This window comes from Drosophila mauritiana, chromosome X (assembly GCF_004382145.1).
Source record: "Drosophila mauritiana strain mau12 chromosome X, ASM438214v1, whole genome shotgun sequence".
NCBI classification, from domain to species: Eukaryota; Metazoa; Arthropoda; class Insecta; order Diptera; family Drosophilidae; genus Drosophila; species Drosophila mauritiana.
Window position 1 is genome coordinate 14,769,415 of NC_046672.1, and position 21,302 is coordinate 14,790,716.

The 21,302-nt window shown below is 41.8% G+C and overlaps 1 protein-coding gene across 1 annotated transcript in view; it reads left to right on the top strand.

The window, feature by feature from the left end:
• Positions 1–21,302, top strand: part of LOC117148147 (potassium voltage-gated channel protein eag) — a 53,002-nt gene that overhangs the window by 20,117 nt on the left and 11,583 nt on the right. The window contains exons 3-13 of the mRNA XM_033315378.1: positions 9,282–9,402; positions 13,487–13,599; positions 14,459–14,509; positions 15,816–15,947; positions 16,528–16,640; positions 16,704–16,847; positions 18,868–18,964; positions 19,018–19,364; positions 19,427–19,582; positions 19,684–19,756; positions 20,988–21,187. Of these exons, the coding sequence (XP_033171269.1) occupies positions 9,282–9,402; positions 13,487–13,599; positions 14,459–14,509; positions 15,816–15,947; positions 16,528–16,640; positions 16,704–16,847; positions 18,868–18,964; positions 19,018–19,364; positions 19,427–19,582; positions 19,684–19,756; positions 20,988–21,187 (1,547 nt within the window). The remainder of the gene's footprint in view (positions 1–9,281; positions 9,403–13,486; positions 13,600–14,458; positions 14,510–15,815; positions 15,948–16,527; positions 16,641–16,703; positions 16,848–18,867; positions 18,965–19,017; positions 19,365–19,426; positions 19,583–19,683; positions 19,757–20,987; positions 21,188–21,302) is intronic.

Below are 21,302 nucleotides of genomic sequence, written 5' to 3' on the forward strand. Positions count from 1 at the left end.
ACTTTTGCACGCAACAGTAAATCAAAGCAAACAAAAGAGAGAGAGAGAGAGAGAGAAATTTAAATAAACACTCTTTCTTTTGGCTGGAGGAGTTGATTCGAGTGCTAAGATTTCGTGTCATTTGGCCATTGTGCTGCGGTTTCTCAGGGGTTGGCGGAATCCGACTGGGTATAGAAATATTTGCGGCACATTAATCATACGCCACGTTGTCGCGGCCAAAAGCAGCAAGGTGTAATCATAACAATTGAGCCACCAATCAACGCCCCAAAAAACAAGAGTGTTACGGAATTGTTGGTAGGAATACGAAAAGTATATATTAACAGTTAGACGGGAAATGTCATAAATGATGGGCAATTAATCGTATGAAAGTATTTGCTAGCTTCTAGAGTTTTTATTTTTCAATTAAGAGGAATTCCTCAAAGAGAAATCGTATATTCTGTATCCAAGTCTTGCCTTCATTAGTTAACATTTCCATTGGCTTGAGGGCCTTGGGCCGCTTTGACCTTTGCCAGAAATTCCATGGAAATCAATGGCCACCTTTGAAAAAAGGCCACTACCTGTGCCTGCGCCTGTGCCTTCAATGCCATGGCCAAAACCTGACCATCTGGGCCAACTGGCCCACGATCGCAGGTCTACTGGCCAGGTGGCGACAATTGATTGAGCACCGCCCCAGACATTTTCAGCTTACTTGCCCATTATTCTTTACTCCCACGCTTTCTGATTGCGGCGTCCCCGACTTTTGCGTAATTTATGAGGGAGGACTGCGTTTATAATCCATTTCCCTTCCATGACGAAACCCCCACACTCAGTTGGGGGGCGCAGCAATGGCCACCCTTTTTGGGTGTTGTTATGCGTTCGGTATTCTGTCCATCACTATTCAGCGGGATATGCCACAAAGTTATTACCCATTATTATCGACATGTGACCAAAGCCAAATCGCTTTAATTAGACAACAACGAGCGTGGGTTCCAACTACTTTTCGGATTGGTTGGTGGTCTGGGTTTTGGTCGCGACCATCGAGGAGGAGTGAGTGTGGGGCAGCACAGCAGTCAAACGACACTTAGCATTAAGTAAAAGGCCATTTAAGAATGACCACAATGGTCGCTGGCGGGAATGGGGGCCCATGGGTGGCCAAGTCCAAGTTTCGCCTCCGTCCAGTCAAATTGGATTAAGTTGTTGCCCCATCCCCATCGCCCATGTCAGTGTGAAGTGCCTGGCAGGTGTGCCTGGCCGGGGGGCACGAAACAGGGGCCTACTGAAAGTGGCAGAGCAGACCACATCAAAATTAAGACACAGCCTAATCCCTGACAGAACCAGAACGTATTGCACACAATGGAATGGGCAGAAGGGTTGGTGCAAGCCATCTCCCCATGCCGGATTCTGCGGATTTATGTATCCTATAGACTTCTAAGAAGCCACTTTTTTCACTTTAATTAGAATGTGTTTATTGTGAGCCTTTATGTTCTATTACACATATGGATCATTTTATTCGAATTGCACACAGATTCCTGCTTTTTAAAGAATTATATATGAAATGTAAACCACCCTGGAAGAATTATATTGCTGTGAAACCCAGCTGTTTTGCTTTACGAACAAAGCCCTTTGTAAAAATATGTATATTGGTATGAAACTATATATGTATTGAAAGTATAAAAAGGAAATCATCAGCGCTGGTTTCAGAATGGATTGCGTTACGTTTTAAGTCCTATGAATAGTTAAAATTCAATTTACAAAGTGTTTATGGGTGTTTTTTGACCGAGCAAATAGAATGAATAGCTATTAGCTACTAACTTTGATCTAAGGATATTAATCTTCAGATAAAACGATGCTTCAGTATTAAGTACTTAAGGTGGCTACCGAAAATTCACTAAAAATCGCGTGTCAAGTGGCGTTTTCTCTTCCTTTCCGCAAACATATCGCTCGCTCACTCTATCTTACCCGCTCAAGCCATCAAGTGTGTGTGTGTGTGTGAGTTTCGAGGGTGTGTGAGTGCGTGGCTAATTTGCTTGGCACAAAAAGTGTAGCATGCTTTTTGGGGCCACTCGCAACACGCAACGCAGCGCAAAAGTTGCGGTCAAAATGCAAAATGGAGGCAAGGCAGCGAGAGGGAGAAAGACAGAGAGAGCGAGTGAGAGAGAGAAGGTAGCAGTCACACACACACACACACACATCCTGCTAATACAGATGTGAGTTTGTGTGGAACTAAAACTCGCTCTTGCACTTCCAAACTGGGGAAAAGTTGGCTGCTTTTCCCGGCCACTTTGTTGCTGGTTTTGGACCGAGTTGAAAGTTTACGCAATCAACTTTTTCGCCATTCTCTTTTTTTTATTTATCAGCCAAGGCATTCCCCTCCCCACGAACACACACACACACTCTCACAGAGATAGAGAGAGATGGCGATGGCGATGGCGACGACGTTGACGGGGCCAAAAACTTTAATGTGGCATCAGCAAATGCGAGGCGAAGCGGAGCGTGGCAAACCGATGGCGCCAACAGCTCTGCGGCTGTCTGTGTGTGGGTTTCGCAGTGTGCCAGTGTGCGTGTGCGTCTGAATGTGTGTGTTTGTGAGTGTTGGTCAATCCACTAACACTTGCACACACTCGCACACAAAAAGAAAGTGCCAAGAATTGGCAAGCAATCGGTAGTTAATTCAATATGGCCGTAAAACGTGTTTCTTGGATTGGTGACAAACTATTAATGTTAGTTGAATAAAAATAATTCACTTTCAGATTGAATATTATGAAATTTAGCTTATTTTTTTAATAATAAATATTGCCTTACTATGCTGAAGTTCTTACCTGCTAATTTAGATATCTTTTATACTTATTTATGAGATCTTGAAAATATAAAAATATTGAACATTCTAAAGCTACCATTCATTTTTGTCGCTGTGTAGGCACGTACACATTTTGTTTGCTAGCGAAAGTCTCCGAAATGCTGGAGAGCATTTAGACTAGAAAATATTGGAAGGACTGCGGAATATCGCAAAACCACAGAGCCGCGGGCCAAATTAAATGAACAGTTTTGGGTGGGCATTGCGATTGCGGTGGTATGGGTTGGTCTGGCTGTTAGGGGTGTGCACGAACACTCTGGTGACCTTGAAGTCAAATGTCCACCAAGCAGTCACAGAACATGAAAAGTAATCAAGCAAAGTTGTGTGCTGGGCCAGGCGGATTGGAAAATGGAAATGAAAAAATGGAAAATGAAATTTGAGTCAAGCATATGGCAAGATCCAGTGAGGCATTCTTGTCCACAGCAAATTGAGCAAAGTCACAGTTTTTTATATATTTGTTACTCATAGAGATTCGTCAAAAAGCATCTTATCAAGCATATATATATTTGATAAGTGATCTCGAGTCGATCTGTCCATGTCCTTATAGCTGGAAGAAAACTGACAGCTACTGACTTTTTCTTTCTAGTTTAAAGTTGAAACTAGATTAGTTGTTAAGACTCTAGCAAAAACTTATTCAAGCTAAAACGATGAAAAGCAGAATGAGTTTTTAGTTGGAACTCTTAGCCCTTCTTTTTACTTAAAGCCCATTTCTTATTACATTCTTTCTCATTTTCATTTTCATTTCCATTCCATTTTTTTTTTAGTTTTATAACAAATTTAATTAATTTTTGACTCACCAGAAGCTGACTTAGGCATTTTTTTGCGCCGACTATCTGTAGTTTCCCTTAGTTACCCAACGGTTTGGTTTCGTGCTGGATCGCAGCTTCTCACTTAATTATGCAAATTTAATAACAAACGCCAAATGGCGCGCATAAAGACAGAGTCAGAGCTAGGAAGTGCGAAAGAGAGAACAAGAGGTTTATTATAAATGCCATTATGCGACACAGAGCAAAGAAAAAAAGGAGGGGAAAGAAAAGGGGATGGAGGGCCTGAAAACTTGGCTGCAATTCTTTTCAAGCATGCCCCAAGGAGTCGTAGCGGTAACAGGCTGGCCTAATCAACGTGGTTTTGTCGTGTTTTCCCCCCAAACTCCACTTTCACCACCCCCGTTTACTTTACTTTACTTTACTTTCACCACACACTCTCACTTAACCCCCCGCTGGCCAACCCACTTTTGTGCATTCTCCAGCTGTCGCTAATGTAATTAAATCGCAATGCTGTCGGAGGCCGAGCCTTTTTTACTTTTCGGACAATAAAATTTATGCACTCGACTGCTGAAAAGGGACTAAAGTGAAAGCGAGAGGAGAAAGTGTTAGGTGGAGTTAAAGGATCTGCAAAATGGAGGCAGCTGGCAATCTGTGGCCTAATCGCAGCTCCAAAGGGGCTGCTAGCTGCAAAGCGTATAAAAGGTGGCCAAAAGAGAGGCTAGAAAGGGGTAAGAAGAGAAGGAGAAGGAGGATAATTGCAAGGACCGTTGTGTCGCCTGAACCGTATAACGTTCAACATTCACACTAATGTCATAAAAACCAACCAAACAAATGATTCTGTTAGTGTGAGTTTAAGTGTGAATCTATGTGCGGGTATGCGTGTGAGTTTTGCGGTAGGTAGGTGTGTGTGTGTGTGTGTGGCTAGGTCTGTGTCTGTGACAAGTTCCAAACAATAGAAACAGCAACAGTAACCGACAACCACAAGGAAGATGGCAAATGCAAAAACCACAAAAAAATAATGACAAAACTGGCCATAAAACTGCAGTGGTGGGGGGATGGAAATTAAGGGGTGCACATGAGGTAATATGGACGCAGGGGGAAAAGCAACAGTAACCGAGAAAAAGTGGTCCGCACAGTGGGAAAATTAAGATAATCTGGTAAATAAAATAAAACGGAAATTATACAAACGTACTCCATTGAAATTATATTTTGACATTTAAACCCTTTAACATAAAAATGTAAACAACTTACAATAAAGTGTTTTCCATTAACTTGTAATCATTTTTTTAAACATTTTCTAAGAATTTAAAGTTATTTGTAGCTTAGAATTAATTAGTAGAATTAATATATTATTGAATGATTTCATATATACAATTAAATGACCCGCAATCTTTCGCTTTTGACCCACTGTGCGATGCCCAAGCGGAAATGAAAGTTTTGCGGAATTGCAACCACATTTGCATGTGTGCCAGTGTATTTAGTTAATGGACTAGTTTTGTTATATCCCTTGGAGGTCCCCCATCCAAGGTCTCCTCTCCTTCTTTCGGCTAACAAATCCACTTAGGAGGACTATTTTTGGGACTGCGGTCGACCGCACAAATTCAAATCAATCAACGACAAGGCTCCCCGCTTTTCTACTTTTTTTCTTCTTCGTTTTTGGGCCAACTTACAACTGTAAATGCTGCACGGCTAATTGGCCAAGAGTGGGGGACTAAAGTGGGTGGTCGTTTCAGCCACCTCATCAATCATCGGGAAACACGGACCGCCTGCCGGAAAAAAGGACCCCAATCCGAATCCCGATCCGAAATGCCTTTGTTTCTCTGCCGTCTTGTTGACATTTCAGGTTGAGTTGTCAGCTCCCAAACGCTGATCCCAATACAAAATTCTGAATACAAGATATAGCCTCCTTGCAAATTTTCCATACTTTGCTTGGGCCTTCTCTGCTTTTGTTTGGCTTTCAAATAAAAATCAAAAAATCATTAATTAAACCGTAAGTTACCCTCCTGGCCAGCCATATTTTTTGTTTGTTGAGAAACAACGATTGGCGGTTGATGTTGACATTTATAATACATCATCCTTGATCGAGCTCATAAATAATTGGGCAATCAGGGCTGGGAGATGTTGCTGTCAATCAGCAATGAAATATTCATTTCCTAACGATATTATTATTTGATTTGGCGTTTTGAGTGTTTTATTAGTTCGAGATTCGCTATCCGTGTTATTTTCTGAGTACTTTCCTTGGTTTAGTTACAGCCCCTTTAATTTATTTAAATCTTGAGCAATATTCATGATTACCTTGAAAGCAACTTTTCTTAAGCCGAATAGAAAAAAAAAACAATATTCTGAGAAACAGATGTAAATCAAAGTTGAAAAGGGTTCAAATGTCGGTTTAAATATTCAGTGACATCTGTTGAGCCGACATCACAGCATCGCAGCATCCTAGAAGGACATAGTTTACACATTCATTGTGATCCCATTTTGTGGTGGGAAATTGTTCCGGGAAAACCTTGCTCCCAATCTGCTTTCAAAACCGGCTCCCACGGCACCCAGTTGACATCTCTGCCGCATTCTCGCTTCAGTTGCGGTGCCAAATCGGGTTAAGGGATGCCATGATGCGGTGGGCGGTGGTCGGTGGGCCAATGGAAGCAATGGGAGCCGCGAGGAGATGGCAGCAATGCAATCCGCGGCTTAAAAGCGACTGGAATCGCTGCCGGACAAAAATGGCCAAGGCAAATTGCAAAACTTTGTGCGCCAGCTTCGAATGCCATTAAGTGTCGCAGTCGCGGAGCAGCAGCCGTGCAACCACACATGAGCGATTCTGAGCTACCGTAAGCCACCCTAAACCACCCTAAACCACCCCACGCCAACCCGACCACCCCAACCACCCCATGCAAGCTGTAAAAAATGTTGTGACGCCAACTTGCTGGCAAAATCAGGAACGCACATAAAGACAACCGCCAGGTTTACTCCACTGCAAGGATTAGGCCGATCCGCGAAGGAACTGGCCATATGATGATTAGAGTGGACCTTTGTTGTTATATCAACAATTATCCTAAGTGCTTAATGTATTCTTTTTAAGCTTATCGCTGCTCCTAATGATCCTAACACACAGTATTGAAATGTATGTTGGATGTCAGGTTCAAGCAATCGAATATGAACCAAAATGGTTTTTCTTTAGAGGAATGTGTAAAAGAAATTTCGTTCCAGGGCTTGTTTTACGTCCCTTTTGGTATATTTAAAAACATATTGAATATGCAAAATTCCCAAAAAATATATTTATTGTTTAAGAATTAATATAAAATTGAAATTGCAAACTTGAACACCTGGCGTGTTGTATTCGCTTTAAACATATTTATTAAAATCGACATATTGACGCAATGAATATGCAAACTAAAGCCTGCCCACAAAAAAATAAACTGACCTGGATAACGTGGCGTATGTGTAATATTCCCATGCCACCCCCAAAAGTTATAATTTGTTGTTTTTAATCATAATAAATATATATAAAATATAAACCCAACGAGTGCCTATCATATATGTTATGTTTTGCCAAAGCCTTAGAGTCTCTTCTGTTCCGCCCAAAAAAGTTATAATTTGTTGTTTTAAACATCATTTTCGAGTAATTAAGTTTGAGCTTGGCCATTTTAGTTTTTAGAGAAGGAGAGTGGTCTAACCCATTTCTCGGTTGTAAACGTTGAGGTTGCTCCTTTGCCACCATTTTTCCAGCAACAGTCAATTGCAGAGCGTAACGAGATAGCCGTTTGGACCACACATGCAGAGCCGCCCGCCTCCTTCAGTTTTTCCTTTTCCTTTTTTGTTGTTTTTCTTTTTTTTTTTGCTTTAGTCACGGCAACTGTTGACACTATAAAGTAGCAAACGTTGTTGTTCTTGTTGATGATGTCCTTGTTGCAGTCGTAAAAAGTGCCCCACATGTGTGTGTGTGTGTGTGAGTCAGTGGGCTTGCGTGCCACTGTGTATGTGTGTGTGTGTATCACATAAATATGCATTTCCCATTTTCCAACGGCAGCAGAGCCATCGAGCCATTGCATGCGAATATTTTTATACATATTCATTGGCTTGGCCATGTCCATGTCAATGTGGGTTAGTGTGCTTTTCTCCTGCCCCTCCATCGCTTTTCCTCCCGTTTTCCCCTTGGATTTTCCCCGCATTTTCCAGTTCCTGTTTCGGCTGCTCCCGTCGTCTGGCACCTGCGACATGCAACTCGGGCCAGGAATGGCGTGCCTGCCACATTTGCATTTGCCAGCTGTGCGGGGACTCCACTACCATCTTCTCGATACTTCTACCTTCCACGTCCCCCCACTTTCCACATAATGTCAATACAAAGTAACAGCAACTGATTTCCACACGCGTCCTTTTCCTTTGATGAACCGAATATGTTGTCAGCTACTTAGTGCTTAAATATTTTCTCGTTGCAAAGGATTGGGTATTTGCAAATATAGCATATCAATATTGCAAAAACAATTTTAGTAAAATCTTCAATTTATTAAGAATTATTATTAATTTACATTATGGAAATACTTTTTTTTTGCAATTGCCAGGAATTTTACTTCCGTTTAAATTCCCAGCAGGGAGGGCACCTCTAACGCCACTAATAAAATCACCCAAAAGTAAAACGAATGTTTGTGCCAAAAAAAAAAAAACCAAAAAGACAAGGGAAAACAAGCCAAATGGCAAACAGCAAATAAATAGTAAAACAACCAGTCAGACTTAATGGGATAGTAAGGGGCTGGTCTGCAGGTCGATGCCAGTTACACGTACGATGCCATGTCCGTGTCCGTATTGTTGTCCGTGTGTCCGTATATATGTCTGTCCGTATGTCTGCGTATCCATGTCCGTGTCTATGTCCCTGCCATGCGATGCCAGCGCGTGGTTTACACATGTTACCCGAGGACTTGAATTCGAATTTGAACTCGTACCTGTAACAAATTCAGCCATAACAACCGCCATTAGGCGATTCACGGACTGGAAGTGATGGGCGCTATCCGTATATATAAACAGGTACTTGTATTAACTCTGTTTCCAAACGTGTTTCAGAAAATTCAAAGAAAATTTTAAAACAATTGACATACTTGGCCAGTATTCAAGCTAAGAAAATTTGGCAAATTACTTTAATTTGAAATAAAGCAAGTAATACATGTACAAATCTATAAACTTAGAGTTGAAATTGTACCTTCCATTTGGGTACAGTTTATTTCAGAGTACCTCTACCATTTCTGACAACTGACTACACCAATTTACCCAAAAGTGAGTGGGTGGCTGGCAGTCAATAAAACGATTTTGATTATGAATGACAACATTTGAAATGTTCCAATTACGCTCAAATATTTTGATAAACTTCCACGCCAAAAGCCCAATAGACTGGCTGACTTACTGACTGACTGACAATGACAAATTTGTCGTTGGCCATTTTCCGAGGAATTGGTGAAATGGAAAAGTTGTCCTTTGGAAATGTAAGTTCTTTTATGTCAAAATATTCGTACAATCGTGAATAAATTGGTGAAGAGGTGAATCTACTCAGGATAACAGGTGGATATTTGTTGAGTTATGTGCAGGTTTTGGGTAGAAAACTTAATATTAATGGTTTGATTGATATATGCATATATACTCGATTAAATGAATAACGAATTAACTTGTGTAATTTTTTCTGTTTTGTTTTTCAGCGGACAGCTCGTTTCTTTTGGCCAACGCACAAATCGTCGATTTCCCGATCGTCTACTGCAATGAGTCCTTCTGCAAGATCAGCGGCTATAATCGTGCCGAGGTCATGCAGAAGTCGTGCAGGTATGTGTACGTATTGCCGATTTATACTCACTTCAACTACTTTCGCTCTCTTCTCGCTGTTGTTGGTGTTAACTGCGTTTGAATAATCGGTGCTTTAATTGTTAATCCCCAAATGACTATTGATATATGTAACTATATGTATTTATTGGTGTCCTTGATGTCGCGGCTTAGCTGACCGATAGCGCTGGCCATAAGTTGATTTATTACCATACACATATGTGCTTGTCAATTATTTTTACTTTTATTGTATGTATACAATGTATGCACATTTATTCATTTTACTTAGTTTAACTATCAATATATAGTCTGGTTGTACTTCTGCAGATTTCATAGCACTTATCTTTGTGTTTAACATCATCACTTTAACTAACTTTCTTCGGTTTGACTTTTAATCACGTTAAAGTTGCATGCTCATTTCTTAGGCAAATATTAGCTTTTGAGCAGTGCTGCTCAAACTGTAAGCTGCACAGTGGCTGCAGGTGGAAAATGTATACATGGAGGAGAAGCAGAAGCGGGGGCGTGGCAGTCAGACAGGGCGGAGACTCTTCTGGACATTTCCCTTTGGGAGACTTGACAGCTAAGAGGATTTGCCCGAGATTGCAGGAGATTTCTTGCCCCTCTTGTCCCATTAACAACTCGTTCACGCACCTGACCTGGCTCATCCGGAAAAACCCACGCCCACGCCGCCTTCCCCGCCCCATGTTTTCCACAATTTTCCACCGTGTTTATCTGCTTAACGGCTTATCCGCAGCTGCTTACACCCGGCCATTGAATGTGAAGTTCATTTATTGTTCCAGCTTCTTTATCCGCATATATTTTTCTGTTCTCCTTTTCCAATTAATTTGCGCATATTTTTGCTGGCCATTAAAAAACCATTGTCGAACTTAATGCACTTTGCTGCTCAGCGAACTTAATGCAGATGGACAGGAGGCTTTTACTATTTTTTATCGTTTGTAATTGGGCAAAAATGCCACAACGCATCATAAAGGGAATATACATATAATGCAGACGTAAGAATCATAAAAAAAACTATTAATGAAAAAAAGTTGGTTTTTAAGACAAAACGTTCATAGGCATTGTTAGTCAAAAATAAATAGAAAAATGGAATAGTTGCTCCAAATATGTTTTAATCAATGCAAAAATTTCATCAGTAAGTTAAACAGGCTAAGAGTAATACGCTAATATCTCTTAAATACATAATAAATATCCGGAATCAGCATACCAAAAATGTTAAGGCAATGTGAATCCCCCTGGTAAAGTTGGTTTAATTTTTCCGCGGGAAATTGGTCTACTATTCCCCCTAACCCGTTTTTCTTTTGTGCCTACCGCTTGCGTTTCCATTTCCCGTTACACTGTTGCAAATTGCCTGCCGGTGGTCCTGGCCAAACAAATTTTCTATGCAATCCTTTGGTGAATTGATGTGATGGGTGGAATTGAGAGAGGAAGGGAGTGGAATGTGAAAGAGATGGCTATAACAAAAAAAAAGAGACGGGGAGAAATAGTGTTAACTGCATTTGTTTGCCTGAATTCGGCGAGGACTTTCGCTGGTCGTGAACTCGGTCCCTCAACCCATTTTTTTTCTGCTTTCACCTAAGCCCGTCTCTTTCTACTCCATCTCCATCTATCTCTTTCGCCCACCAGCCTCATAAATCAACAAGCGGCGGCCCAGAGGCCAGCGTATCCAATGATTCTCCCGAGAATTGTTTGTAATTTGCAGGCCAAAAAAGCGGCCCTAAAAAAGAATAGGAGTACGGTTCGTTCGTCAGCTCACCTGCTGCAGCATCAGCGGTCCCAAAAATTCCCCAGGTGGAAAAAAATACAAGTTTTTAATGCCAATCTGCCGTTTAGCTAGCGCAACTGCCATCTTCTTCACACACTGGGCCCCTCTTTCTATCCCTCTCTTTCTTTTGCTCAATCCGCCAGTGTTGTTGTTGCTGTGACCCACTTTTGTTGTTGTCCTTCTTTTTGTTTGTTTCTGTTTTCTGGTCGCGTGTGATCCAAAAAACACAAAAAGAAAGCAATGAAACAACTGGAATGACGGCCAAAGGCAACCAGAAAACATAGGCCAGCAAAAAAAGCACAAAAAGAAAGAAAGGAAACAGAAGAAAGTGGATGAAGAAATGCAAAAAAAAAAAATGCAAGGGAAACGTTTGATTTTCACTCGACATTTGCTTCAATGCAATTTCTTTTGGCGCAACGCAAATCGCCTTTCGTTGCTCTAAAGTTTCCTGTACAGTAGAAGCTCGTTAAGAAGATTTTCGCTATTGATAAAATAGTGTTTCTACCATTTAGCAAGGATATATTTCTATCTAGCTAAGGCTTACAAAATGTTTTCTAACTGTTAGAAAGGCCAACAAGGTTGCGTATACGACTAGGCGCACGACTTTATACCCTATGAATATTGTTTAACAATTTCAAGAACCTAAAATACTAACTTCTTCTATGCGCACTTACTTACATTTGATTTCAATCATAAATCCTGTCTTAAGAATTTCATCGCACACTTTTTAGCGACATGAAAAAAGGGTTTCGAAATCACTTAAGTGCATTTTCACCTAGTAAAGGCCTTTGTGTACGGCTACCCAGTATATGTTAGATTGAATTAGGGATTTTCGTTGAGTGCTTTTCCTTGGACCCCCTAGAAAATAATAGAATTTCGAGTGCTTGTCGAGGGCTTTTACTCTGCTCCACCCGTGAGCACATAAACACTTTGTGCATCCATATCTATACGTACATATACACGTACATATATCTATATCTATATCTATATCTATGGCCATATCCCCGAATCCAGGACCTGTTTTTTGTTTGCTTTGTAACCCAATTTCGTTTTTTGCGCCCTGTGTGTCTGTGTGCGAACACAAAGTACACACACACACACATTAACGAACCCGTGACGTCGCCGTTTCGTAGTTTGTTGAACTTTTGTTCGGGGCACGAATAAAGCAAAACAACAGAAATTAACTACTGCTCCTCCATCTCCACTTCCCCCTTCCCGCTTTATCCACATTTCCTTCGGCTGCGTTCTCGTTTCCCTTCGTTCGCCGCTGACGTCATCAAGCAAGCCTGGCCCGAAAAAGTATGCAACACTTTTTGTACGGCACTGCAAACGGTTTCCCTGTCCCGATTTTGAGCTGACTTTTCCAAGTCAATACACATAGGCAACGAAAGTTTGGTGCCCTGTTTAGCCCAGAAACTCGATCATTAATTATTTGGTTTTCGTTGGAAAGGCGAACAAAAAATAATACATTCAACCAAATTTATCCAAAGAATATGCATAAGGAAGCCAACCAGCGTGCTTATAGTTATCAACTTTTCGTTGGAAAAAGCAGGGAAAAGTTTTCCACGCATAACTTTCGGCCATACGACCGGGAGTATCGAATTTCCGAATATAGTTCTTGATTTCAATACTCCAGGTATAGGCAACACTGGCAGAAAAGAGTGTGCTTCTAGTGAATAAATTACAAATTCTATGTTAGCATATCACCAACGTTTAAGTTTCAGGAATTTAATATATTTTAGAATAAAAATCAAACGCACTTAATTTTATTTAGTTCGCAGAATTTCTTTAGGTATTTCTACTACTCCTTGACCTAATATAATATATAAATTATTGACCTGAGTCCCAAGGAAATGTGAGACCCCATCGATTGAGCAGCGGTGCATTAAATTGATATTTGTTTAATACTTTTTGCTGTGTGCAGTGAAGCTTCTTCGTATTTTTACCCGATGGGCCCCAGGTGCATCAATCTTGTTTTGTTCGGCATGTTTTCCTCCAATTGGAACGCTTTCTGTTTTCCCATTTTCCGCTGCATGTGCTTGCCCTGTTGTCCATGTGTGTGTGCATATGTGTGTTTCTTTTCCATATAGGTTTGCGTGTGTGTTGTTGTGTGCGTGTGTGTGCATTTGTGGCATGCAACCAATGTAAAGCTAACCAAGAATAATACCTCGTCTGCTCTCCACATCTCTTTCCATTTCTTCTGGCATCTCCATCCCGGCAACCTGGCAACCTGGCAACCTGGCAACCTGGCATTCTGGCATCGTTGCATTCACATGCACATCCTTGGAAAAAAAAACCCTACAGATGCGGCTTCATGTATGGCGAGCTGACAGACAAGGAGACGGTGGGACGGCTGGAGTACACGCTGGAGAACCAGCAGCAGGATCAGTTCGAGATTTTGCTGTACAAGAAGAACAGTGAGTATGCTTTAGGAAGTGCACTGGCCTTTGACCCCCTTCCCAAGATCGATTGTTGTGTGCTAAATTGCCTGCGCCTAATGGCCGAAAGTTGAAGCTAATGCTATACCCAAATCAAAGTCTCCCTGCAAAAGGTCCTTTGTCCTTTTTTTTGCGACGACACACTTATGGTAGAAAAATCAGCTATTGTTTAGGAATAATTATTTAAGCAGAAATTGCAGTCTTTAAATTGATTTACGTAATAAACATTTGGAGGAGTTCAAGTAATTTTATAATACATTCTCTTTCTTGAAATATAACACCATAAAAAAGCTATCTTCCAACATGTAACTTAGTTATGCGGATTATCTGCAGCTCATAATGTTCTTTCTACAAATTTCGAATCCAAATTAATTTTTTAACCGCCACTGTAGGCTATTTGGCTTTATGCTCGACTTGTGCCCATTGTAAATTGTTCATTTCGTGAATTTCTGACTCCGAACCTTTCATAATTCATTCCCAAACAGCCCCCCAAGCCCTTCGAACCCCCTTTGAATTCTATTTGCGAATGTGCACAACCCTCTACCTCTACCACCTGCCACCACCCCGTAATGCCAACAAATTGGGACTGCGATGGCAGCCCGCCGGCACTTTTGAGTGGGGCCCATCAATCAAGCTGCCAGACCGCCCAGACACCTGTAGTATTTGCCCATATCCGTCCAATCCCAGATCCCCAAACTCAATCCCCAATCCCAATCCCAGCCAAATCAAGTGGAATCGAGTCGTGCCACGGCCACTCATAGAAGCTCCCCAGCGAGTATCGCCAGATATTTTTGGGTGTCGAGCTCATGAATTAACGCCTTCGAGTATCAATTTTCAGATTTGCAGTGTGGCTGCGCTCTCTCGCAGTTTGGCAAGGCACAAACCCAAGGTATTGAAAAGTGGTTGCTATTGAGTGGGTTTCGAGGGGGGGAGGGGGGCGTCATTTTCCGCGCTACCAGTGGAATTTTCCGAGTGGCAATAGTACTGCTGCCATGGTTTCCATCTCGATTCGTGTCTTGGCAGTCTGCCCGCAGCAATTTTCCCACATCCTGTTGCATATGCGGTCAGAAATAAAGAGGAAATATGGGGTAGGGGGCATAAATTGGCATAAATCAATTGCAAAATATGGGAAAGTGCAACATCTGGCGCACTTCGATTGGCGAAACCGAACTGAGATAGCAAAATATTTGCTTCGATTCGGATTTGGGCCAAGGAGAGCCAGACTAGCGAGGAACAACAATAGCTGAATATCCCACTGACAGGTGTCCCCTGCCAATTGGATATAGACAGAGCAAATTAATCCAGTCAGTTGCCATCAATCCCGGCATCGGAATCGTATACTTATACGTTTAGAAATGGGAACAGAGACTGAAACAATGTGACCGCACATAAACATTCGCCGGAAACGGAAGTAGCAAATTGTGCTTGCACTTGGTGAATAATTATGCCATCAAATACAAACGCACACGTACACACAATCGGAACGGAAGAGAGAGATGTCTTTTAATGGCAATTACGAGAATTGCGGTCGTTAGCAGTACGTGTAAAAAATAAATAAGTACTTGGCAATTAAAACTAACGTACTGGCTGCCGATACCTTTAATAACTAATAATTCTACGCAGATATACATTCAAAAATACATAGTTCTCTGATGAAGAAGTTTCTTTGTAAATTTTATATAATATAGCAATAAATACTACAATTATACTTCTATTATAAAAGATATCGCCTTTAAACACTGACTGCTTTTAAGTAAATGAATGCGTGACCTTAATGCGTTCATTTACGCTGGCAAGCCCATCGATTGCTTCGACAAACGGTACGCTCATTGAATTATTCATGCGCAGAGACAAAGGACAAACAGTTTCAGCTGTTGCACACATATGGAGCGCACTGTACGATGGCGATTTACATGCTGACCATTGTGTCTGAATGCTGCATTGAGCATTCCGAATCCAACATCCATTAACCAGCGTTCCATATCAATAATTGCAATCCAATGAAATGTCCGTCTGCCTGTCTGTGTCCCCGCTGTTTCCGTCTCTGTCTCCTGTCATGACCCCAATGCGAATGGATTTACATACCTATATGTCTGTATGGGTGTACGCATCTCTGGTGTTCGTATCCCCTTTGGCAACGTCATTGTGCCGTACTTACCTATAATTGTTATTAATTCCGATTCGCGTACCCGCAGAAACCCCACTATGGCTGCTGCTACAGGTCGCACCCATACGCAACGAACGCGACCTGGTGGTGCTCTTCCTGCTGACCTTCCGGGACATCACGGCCCTCAAGCAGCCCATCGACAGCGAGGACACCAAGGGAGGTAAGTGACCGCTCCGCAGTTCCTTTTAGAAATCACCCATGGACCACGGTTGCCTGATGAAAATGGAAAAACTCATGGTGTAAATATTTACATTATGAAGTTTTCTTTAACATATAAAAAAAGAGTTGTTTTATGTAAAGAAATGAATAGGAAAACAAAGAGCTCTTAGTGGTTTTTAATCAGTTTTGGCAGCCGTGCTTCATGCCCATTTTTTGCACCTCTACACGAATGTAGCCGTCTCTTTTCGCCTTACTACTCAACTTATTTGCTCTCTCTTTCCATGTCTACACACACCATCACACACGCACACACACAATCACAACACCCACCTGTAAATACGCTTGAACAAATTGAAAACCAACAAAACGAAACCCCGAACCAAATCGAAAAACAAACCCAATTCGCTGTGCCAACACTCTCTATATTGTTTATATATATATGTATAAACACCACTCATATCTCTGACTACTTTGTATTTGTTATACTTTTGTGCTGGATGTTTACTAATTCGATGCACTGTTTATTTATCGGTGTTTGTGTGCGTGTACCCACCTCGTAGCGGTTAATCTATTTTTGCCAGTTTTAGGTCTCTCGAAGTTCGCCAAATTGGCAAGATCGGTGACCCGGAGTCGCCAGTTCAGCGCCCATCTGCCCACGCTGAAGGATCCCACGAAGCAGTCCAATCTGGCGCATGTGAGTCCTGATACTGCGGCATCTTTTTAACCGTTAATATTACCCCTTTTTGTGCATACACAGATGATGTCCTTAAGCGCGGATATTATGCCACAGTACCGACAGGAAGCCCCCAAAACGCCGCCACACATACTCCTGCATTATTGTGCATTTAAAGCAATTTGGGACTGGGTGATATTGTGTTTAACATTTTATACAGCCATCATGGTGAGTGAGATAACTTTGTTGAAAAAAATAAAATTCTATGTTTAAATATATCAAATCATTTTATGGCGAGCTAACGCAACATCTCTTCTATGATACATGATCATTGTTATTTGATTTATTTAGTATTCAATGCGCATCTTTAGTTCTGCCACACACCGTTTAATATTTTCGAATTCATATTTATCTTCCTACTTCATATTAAAATACAATTTTATTGTATTATTATCATGTTTTTACCACCAGCAAACATGCTGTCTAACCATCGATTGTGAAATGTTTTATGATTGGTTATGGTCTGGTTTTTGGACGCAGGTGTTGGCATAGGAAAGGGTTTTTCCAGCAATGGGATTATCGGGGGGAGGCATCCCCCATCCCCATTCAGATTCAGATTGCCACAAAGCCGCATGAGATGCCTTTTCATAAGCCGATGTCGTCTGTCTGCTCGAATTGTGTCCATTTCCGTCAACAAGATGTTAACATTTTCGCTTAAATTGCGCTCAACATAAGTTTTCATCCGCACACGTGTGGATTGGGATTGGGATTCGTATTCGGTTCCGGTTGCCCATAACACCCTCCCCTGTCCCACCAAAAACCACTATAGTATATATATCAACGAAAAAGAAAGTTGCTATTCCCTGTTAGCTTCTTGTTTCGGTTTTCATGTTGCACACTTTTCGTTTACTTATTGTTTAATGACATTTTGCGGTATTAGTTGTTTGTCCCTGGGTGTTTCTATATATTTGCTTTCCCGGCTTGTTGTTGTTCGTGATTGTGACTGTCGCAACTTTGAGATAAATGTATGTATAGCCAGCGACAAATCAAAACTTTGTCTGCAACTACGCCAATACAAATTGCACACAAAAAAGCTGCAAAGTTAAGTGATATTTTAACCAGGTGGCCAAGGGATTTGGGAACATATAAACGACTTAAAGTTTCTGTGAAAGAAAATCTATTTTAAATCACTGCAAACTAAAACAAAGGCTGCAAATGGTAATTACTTACACTACATAGCTTTCAGCGACAAGAGCCATTCAAGGCTTAAAGTTTAAGCATAGCATTGCAAATTTACATATTAAATATAGGTATACAATCTTTTGTAACAGTTCTGCTTTCCCGCCTTCGCATCACCTTCAATTAGCCAGTTCACAGGTGTGTGTGTGTACAGTATGCGACCGCTATGGCCTACAATTAGGAAAATACCCTCAAATCGGATCAGAAGTGGCTCGTCGCTTGAGCTCAGCCTCAAGTGAAGAGTTCAGATAACGACCCTCTGTCAGACATTAATGTTTTGGTTCCCACCCAGACAAAGCCGGCGAGGAGAACGAGTTGCTGGCCCAGGGATGGCAGCCGACAAGTGCACACATTTACATGACCAAGTGGCTGCTCAGACGACGAGTCCTTCCACCTCATCATCCACATCCACATTCACGTTCACGTTCACATCCCCATACCCATTTCTGACGCTATTGCGGCCTCAAAGAGGGCGGCTTATGTTTCATGCGCTTAAATTAATATGCTCGGTCGGCGGAGGATGAGACAGTTCTTGACAGGACATAAGCAGCGGCATTCGTGGCTTGTAATCCAACCTCCGACCAGGACAAGACGAGCCACGTTAAGAGGCTTCTAACTGCCACTTGGGGCAACAGTTAAGACAACAGAAAATAGACGGGCTGGTGTTGGGGGGCAGCAATACCAACTGTTGCTCAGGTGATGGAACCAGGAATAAGCCAACTCGTTACTCACAAACTGGCAGATCACTCTTAAATTATTAAGTATGCAAGAACACAATAACAAATTGCTTTATTTGTTTATTTGGAGCCATTAGAAATAAAACAATTTAATATGTAAAATTCTATAATACGGATTATGGGTCGTATGAGTAATGTGATGGGAGTAAATAGCTCGTCACTAATACGCCCTGTTGACTAAGCTTCTTTTCATACATTTTTAATAATGATATAAAATTGAATTTTATTAAACAATGTTTTCAATGCCATCAACTATCGTACTTTTTTTCCAGGTGCCATACAATGTAGCGTTTAAAAATAAAACCTCAGAGGATGTTTCCCTGCTCGTGGTCGATTCGATAGTCGATGTTATATTCTTTATAGATATTGGTGAGTAACCCACATACATATGTATGCCATACTTTACTAATATCTTTGAATAGTTTTAAACTTCCATACAACGTTCGTGGGTCCCGGAGGCGAGGTTGTTAGTGACCCAAAGGTGATCCGAATGAACTATCTAAAGTCGTGGTTCATCATCGACCTACTGAGCTGCCTGCCATACGACGTGTTCAACGCGTTCGATCGGGATGAGGACGGTATCGGTTCCCTGTTCAGTGCCCTCAAGGTCGTCCGCCTTCTGCGTCTGGGGAGGGTGGTGCGTAAACTGGACCGCTACCTGGAGTACGGGGCGGCCATGTTGATCCTGCTGCTCTGCTTCTACATGCTGGTGGCCCATTGGCTAGCCTGCATATGGTATTCGATTGGTCGCAGCGATGCGGATAATGGGGTTAGTATGAAATTACCAAACATTCCCTTGATCTTAATCATTTGTGAACCATTCCGTTTTAGATCCAGTACAGCTGGCTGTGGAAGCTAGCGAATGTCACCCAGTCGCCGTACTCGTATATATGGAGTAATGACACCGGGCCAGAATTGGTTAATGGGCCGTCACGGAAAAGCATGTACGTGACGGCCCTATATTTCACCATGACCTGCATGACCTCGGTAAGTTTGTGTGTGACTGTGGATTATCCTTTGTAATCATTGTTAATTGTTCTCTATTCTCTGTTCTATATCCTCATTTGATTGTTCTCTTTTTTGTACAGGTGGGCTTTGGCAATGTCGCCGCGGAGACAGACAACGAGAAGGTGTTCACCATCTGCATGATGATCATTGCAGGTGCTGTGTCCTTAACACGTTCCGTTGCCGCGTCCAAGTTTCTTGATATTCCCGCACACGCGTCACGCTTTTGAATTCCGGTTCCGATCTCTCGATCTCGATTCCGATTTCATTTGAAAGCTAGGCCATCCGCTTGCGCCGCTAGAACTAATAAATCGCTCCAGTTATTTGGTGTAGAGCCTCATTACGATTCGTAGCCCATGTCCATTTGTCCATGTCCTAGTAGAGCAACTCACTCGCATTCTCACAATGCCAATCATTGATTGATCGCAGCCAGAATCAAGTGTCAAATCTTTTTCTCCACCCTTCTTCTGCTCCGTCGTCATCTAGTTGCACAATTCGTGGCCATGTGTGAGTTGCATTGTGTATTCCTCTCTACTCGTTGTCCGTATCTCGTTACTTGTTATACGTAAATCGGCAATCGTAACGCATGATCCGTAATAGTAACTCGTTGGACAAAACTCGTTACTCATCATTAGTAACTAACTCGTTGATAATAACTTCTTTTTTCGTAACCTGTTACTCGGTACCCTTAATCTGTAACTCGTTATTTGCAACGCGTACCTTTTCTGCTGTACTTTACATGTCAAACAAAATCAGCAAAAAAATGATGTCAAACACTGCGCATGACTAGCACTTCAACAAATACGAAACTGCCATGGTAGTGCTGATCCTGCGCAGTATTTCGCACATTTCACTGACCTTCCCACTCCCACATCCCCCCTTTCTTACAATTCACCTATTTGTCTGTGTCTTACTGTGTGCTCGTCCAATCTGTGGCATTTATTACTGTTCTAGCCGCGCACCTGTGCGTCTCTTTTTCCACAGCGCGTAGAATCGGCGAATACTGATAACACACACCCTATGACTGTCTAATTCACACATATCACACGCACACTTCACGTACATGCTGGGAAAAAATACCACTTAACGATCTAAGTTTTTTAACTTGTTGATCTCTACTGCCAAAGACTTTTAAATTTCCTTTATTGTACAATTGATTTGGTTTCATTGGTTGAGATTTACAAATAAAATTCTTAGTTTGTGGTTACTTTTTCTCTGCGCACTCTCACACATCTCAAGTGTTATCTAGCTGATCGTGTAAAGTTTGCTTTGAATGGAACCCCCAAAACTACGAGCTCTTCAACTTTGTGTGCACCGCCGTCGCTTAATCTGAATGTCTCATCACGTTTCTCTCTTTCTCTCCATTTAAAAACCCTCAACGATATAGCTCTGCTGTATGCCACGATCTTTGGTCACGTTACCACCATCATCCAGCAGATGACGTCGGCTACGGCCAAGTACCACGACATGCTGAACAATGTGCGCGAGTTCATGAAGCTGCACGAGGTGCCGAAGGCTCTCAGCGAACGAGTGATGGACTATGTCGTCTCCACCTGGGCCATGACCAAGGGTCTGGATACCGAGAAGGTAAGTTCTTGATACGACACTCCTAACCAAACGGATCTTCCGGGAAGCGAAATTACCTTGAGCCTTTTTTCGTTGCCAAATCAGCTTATAGCTTCCAGAATCATTCATTTTGGCA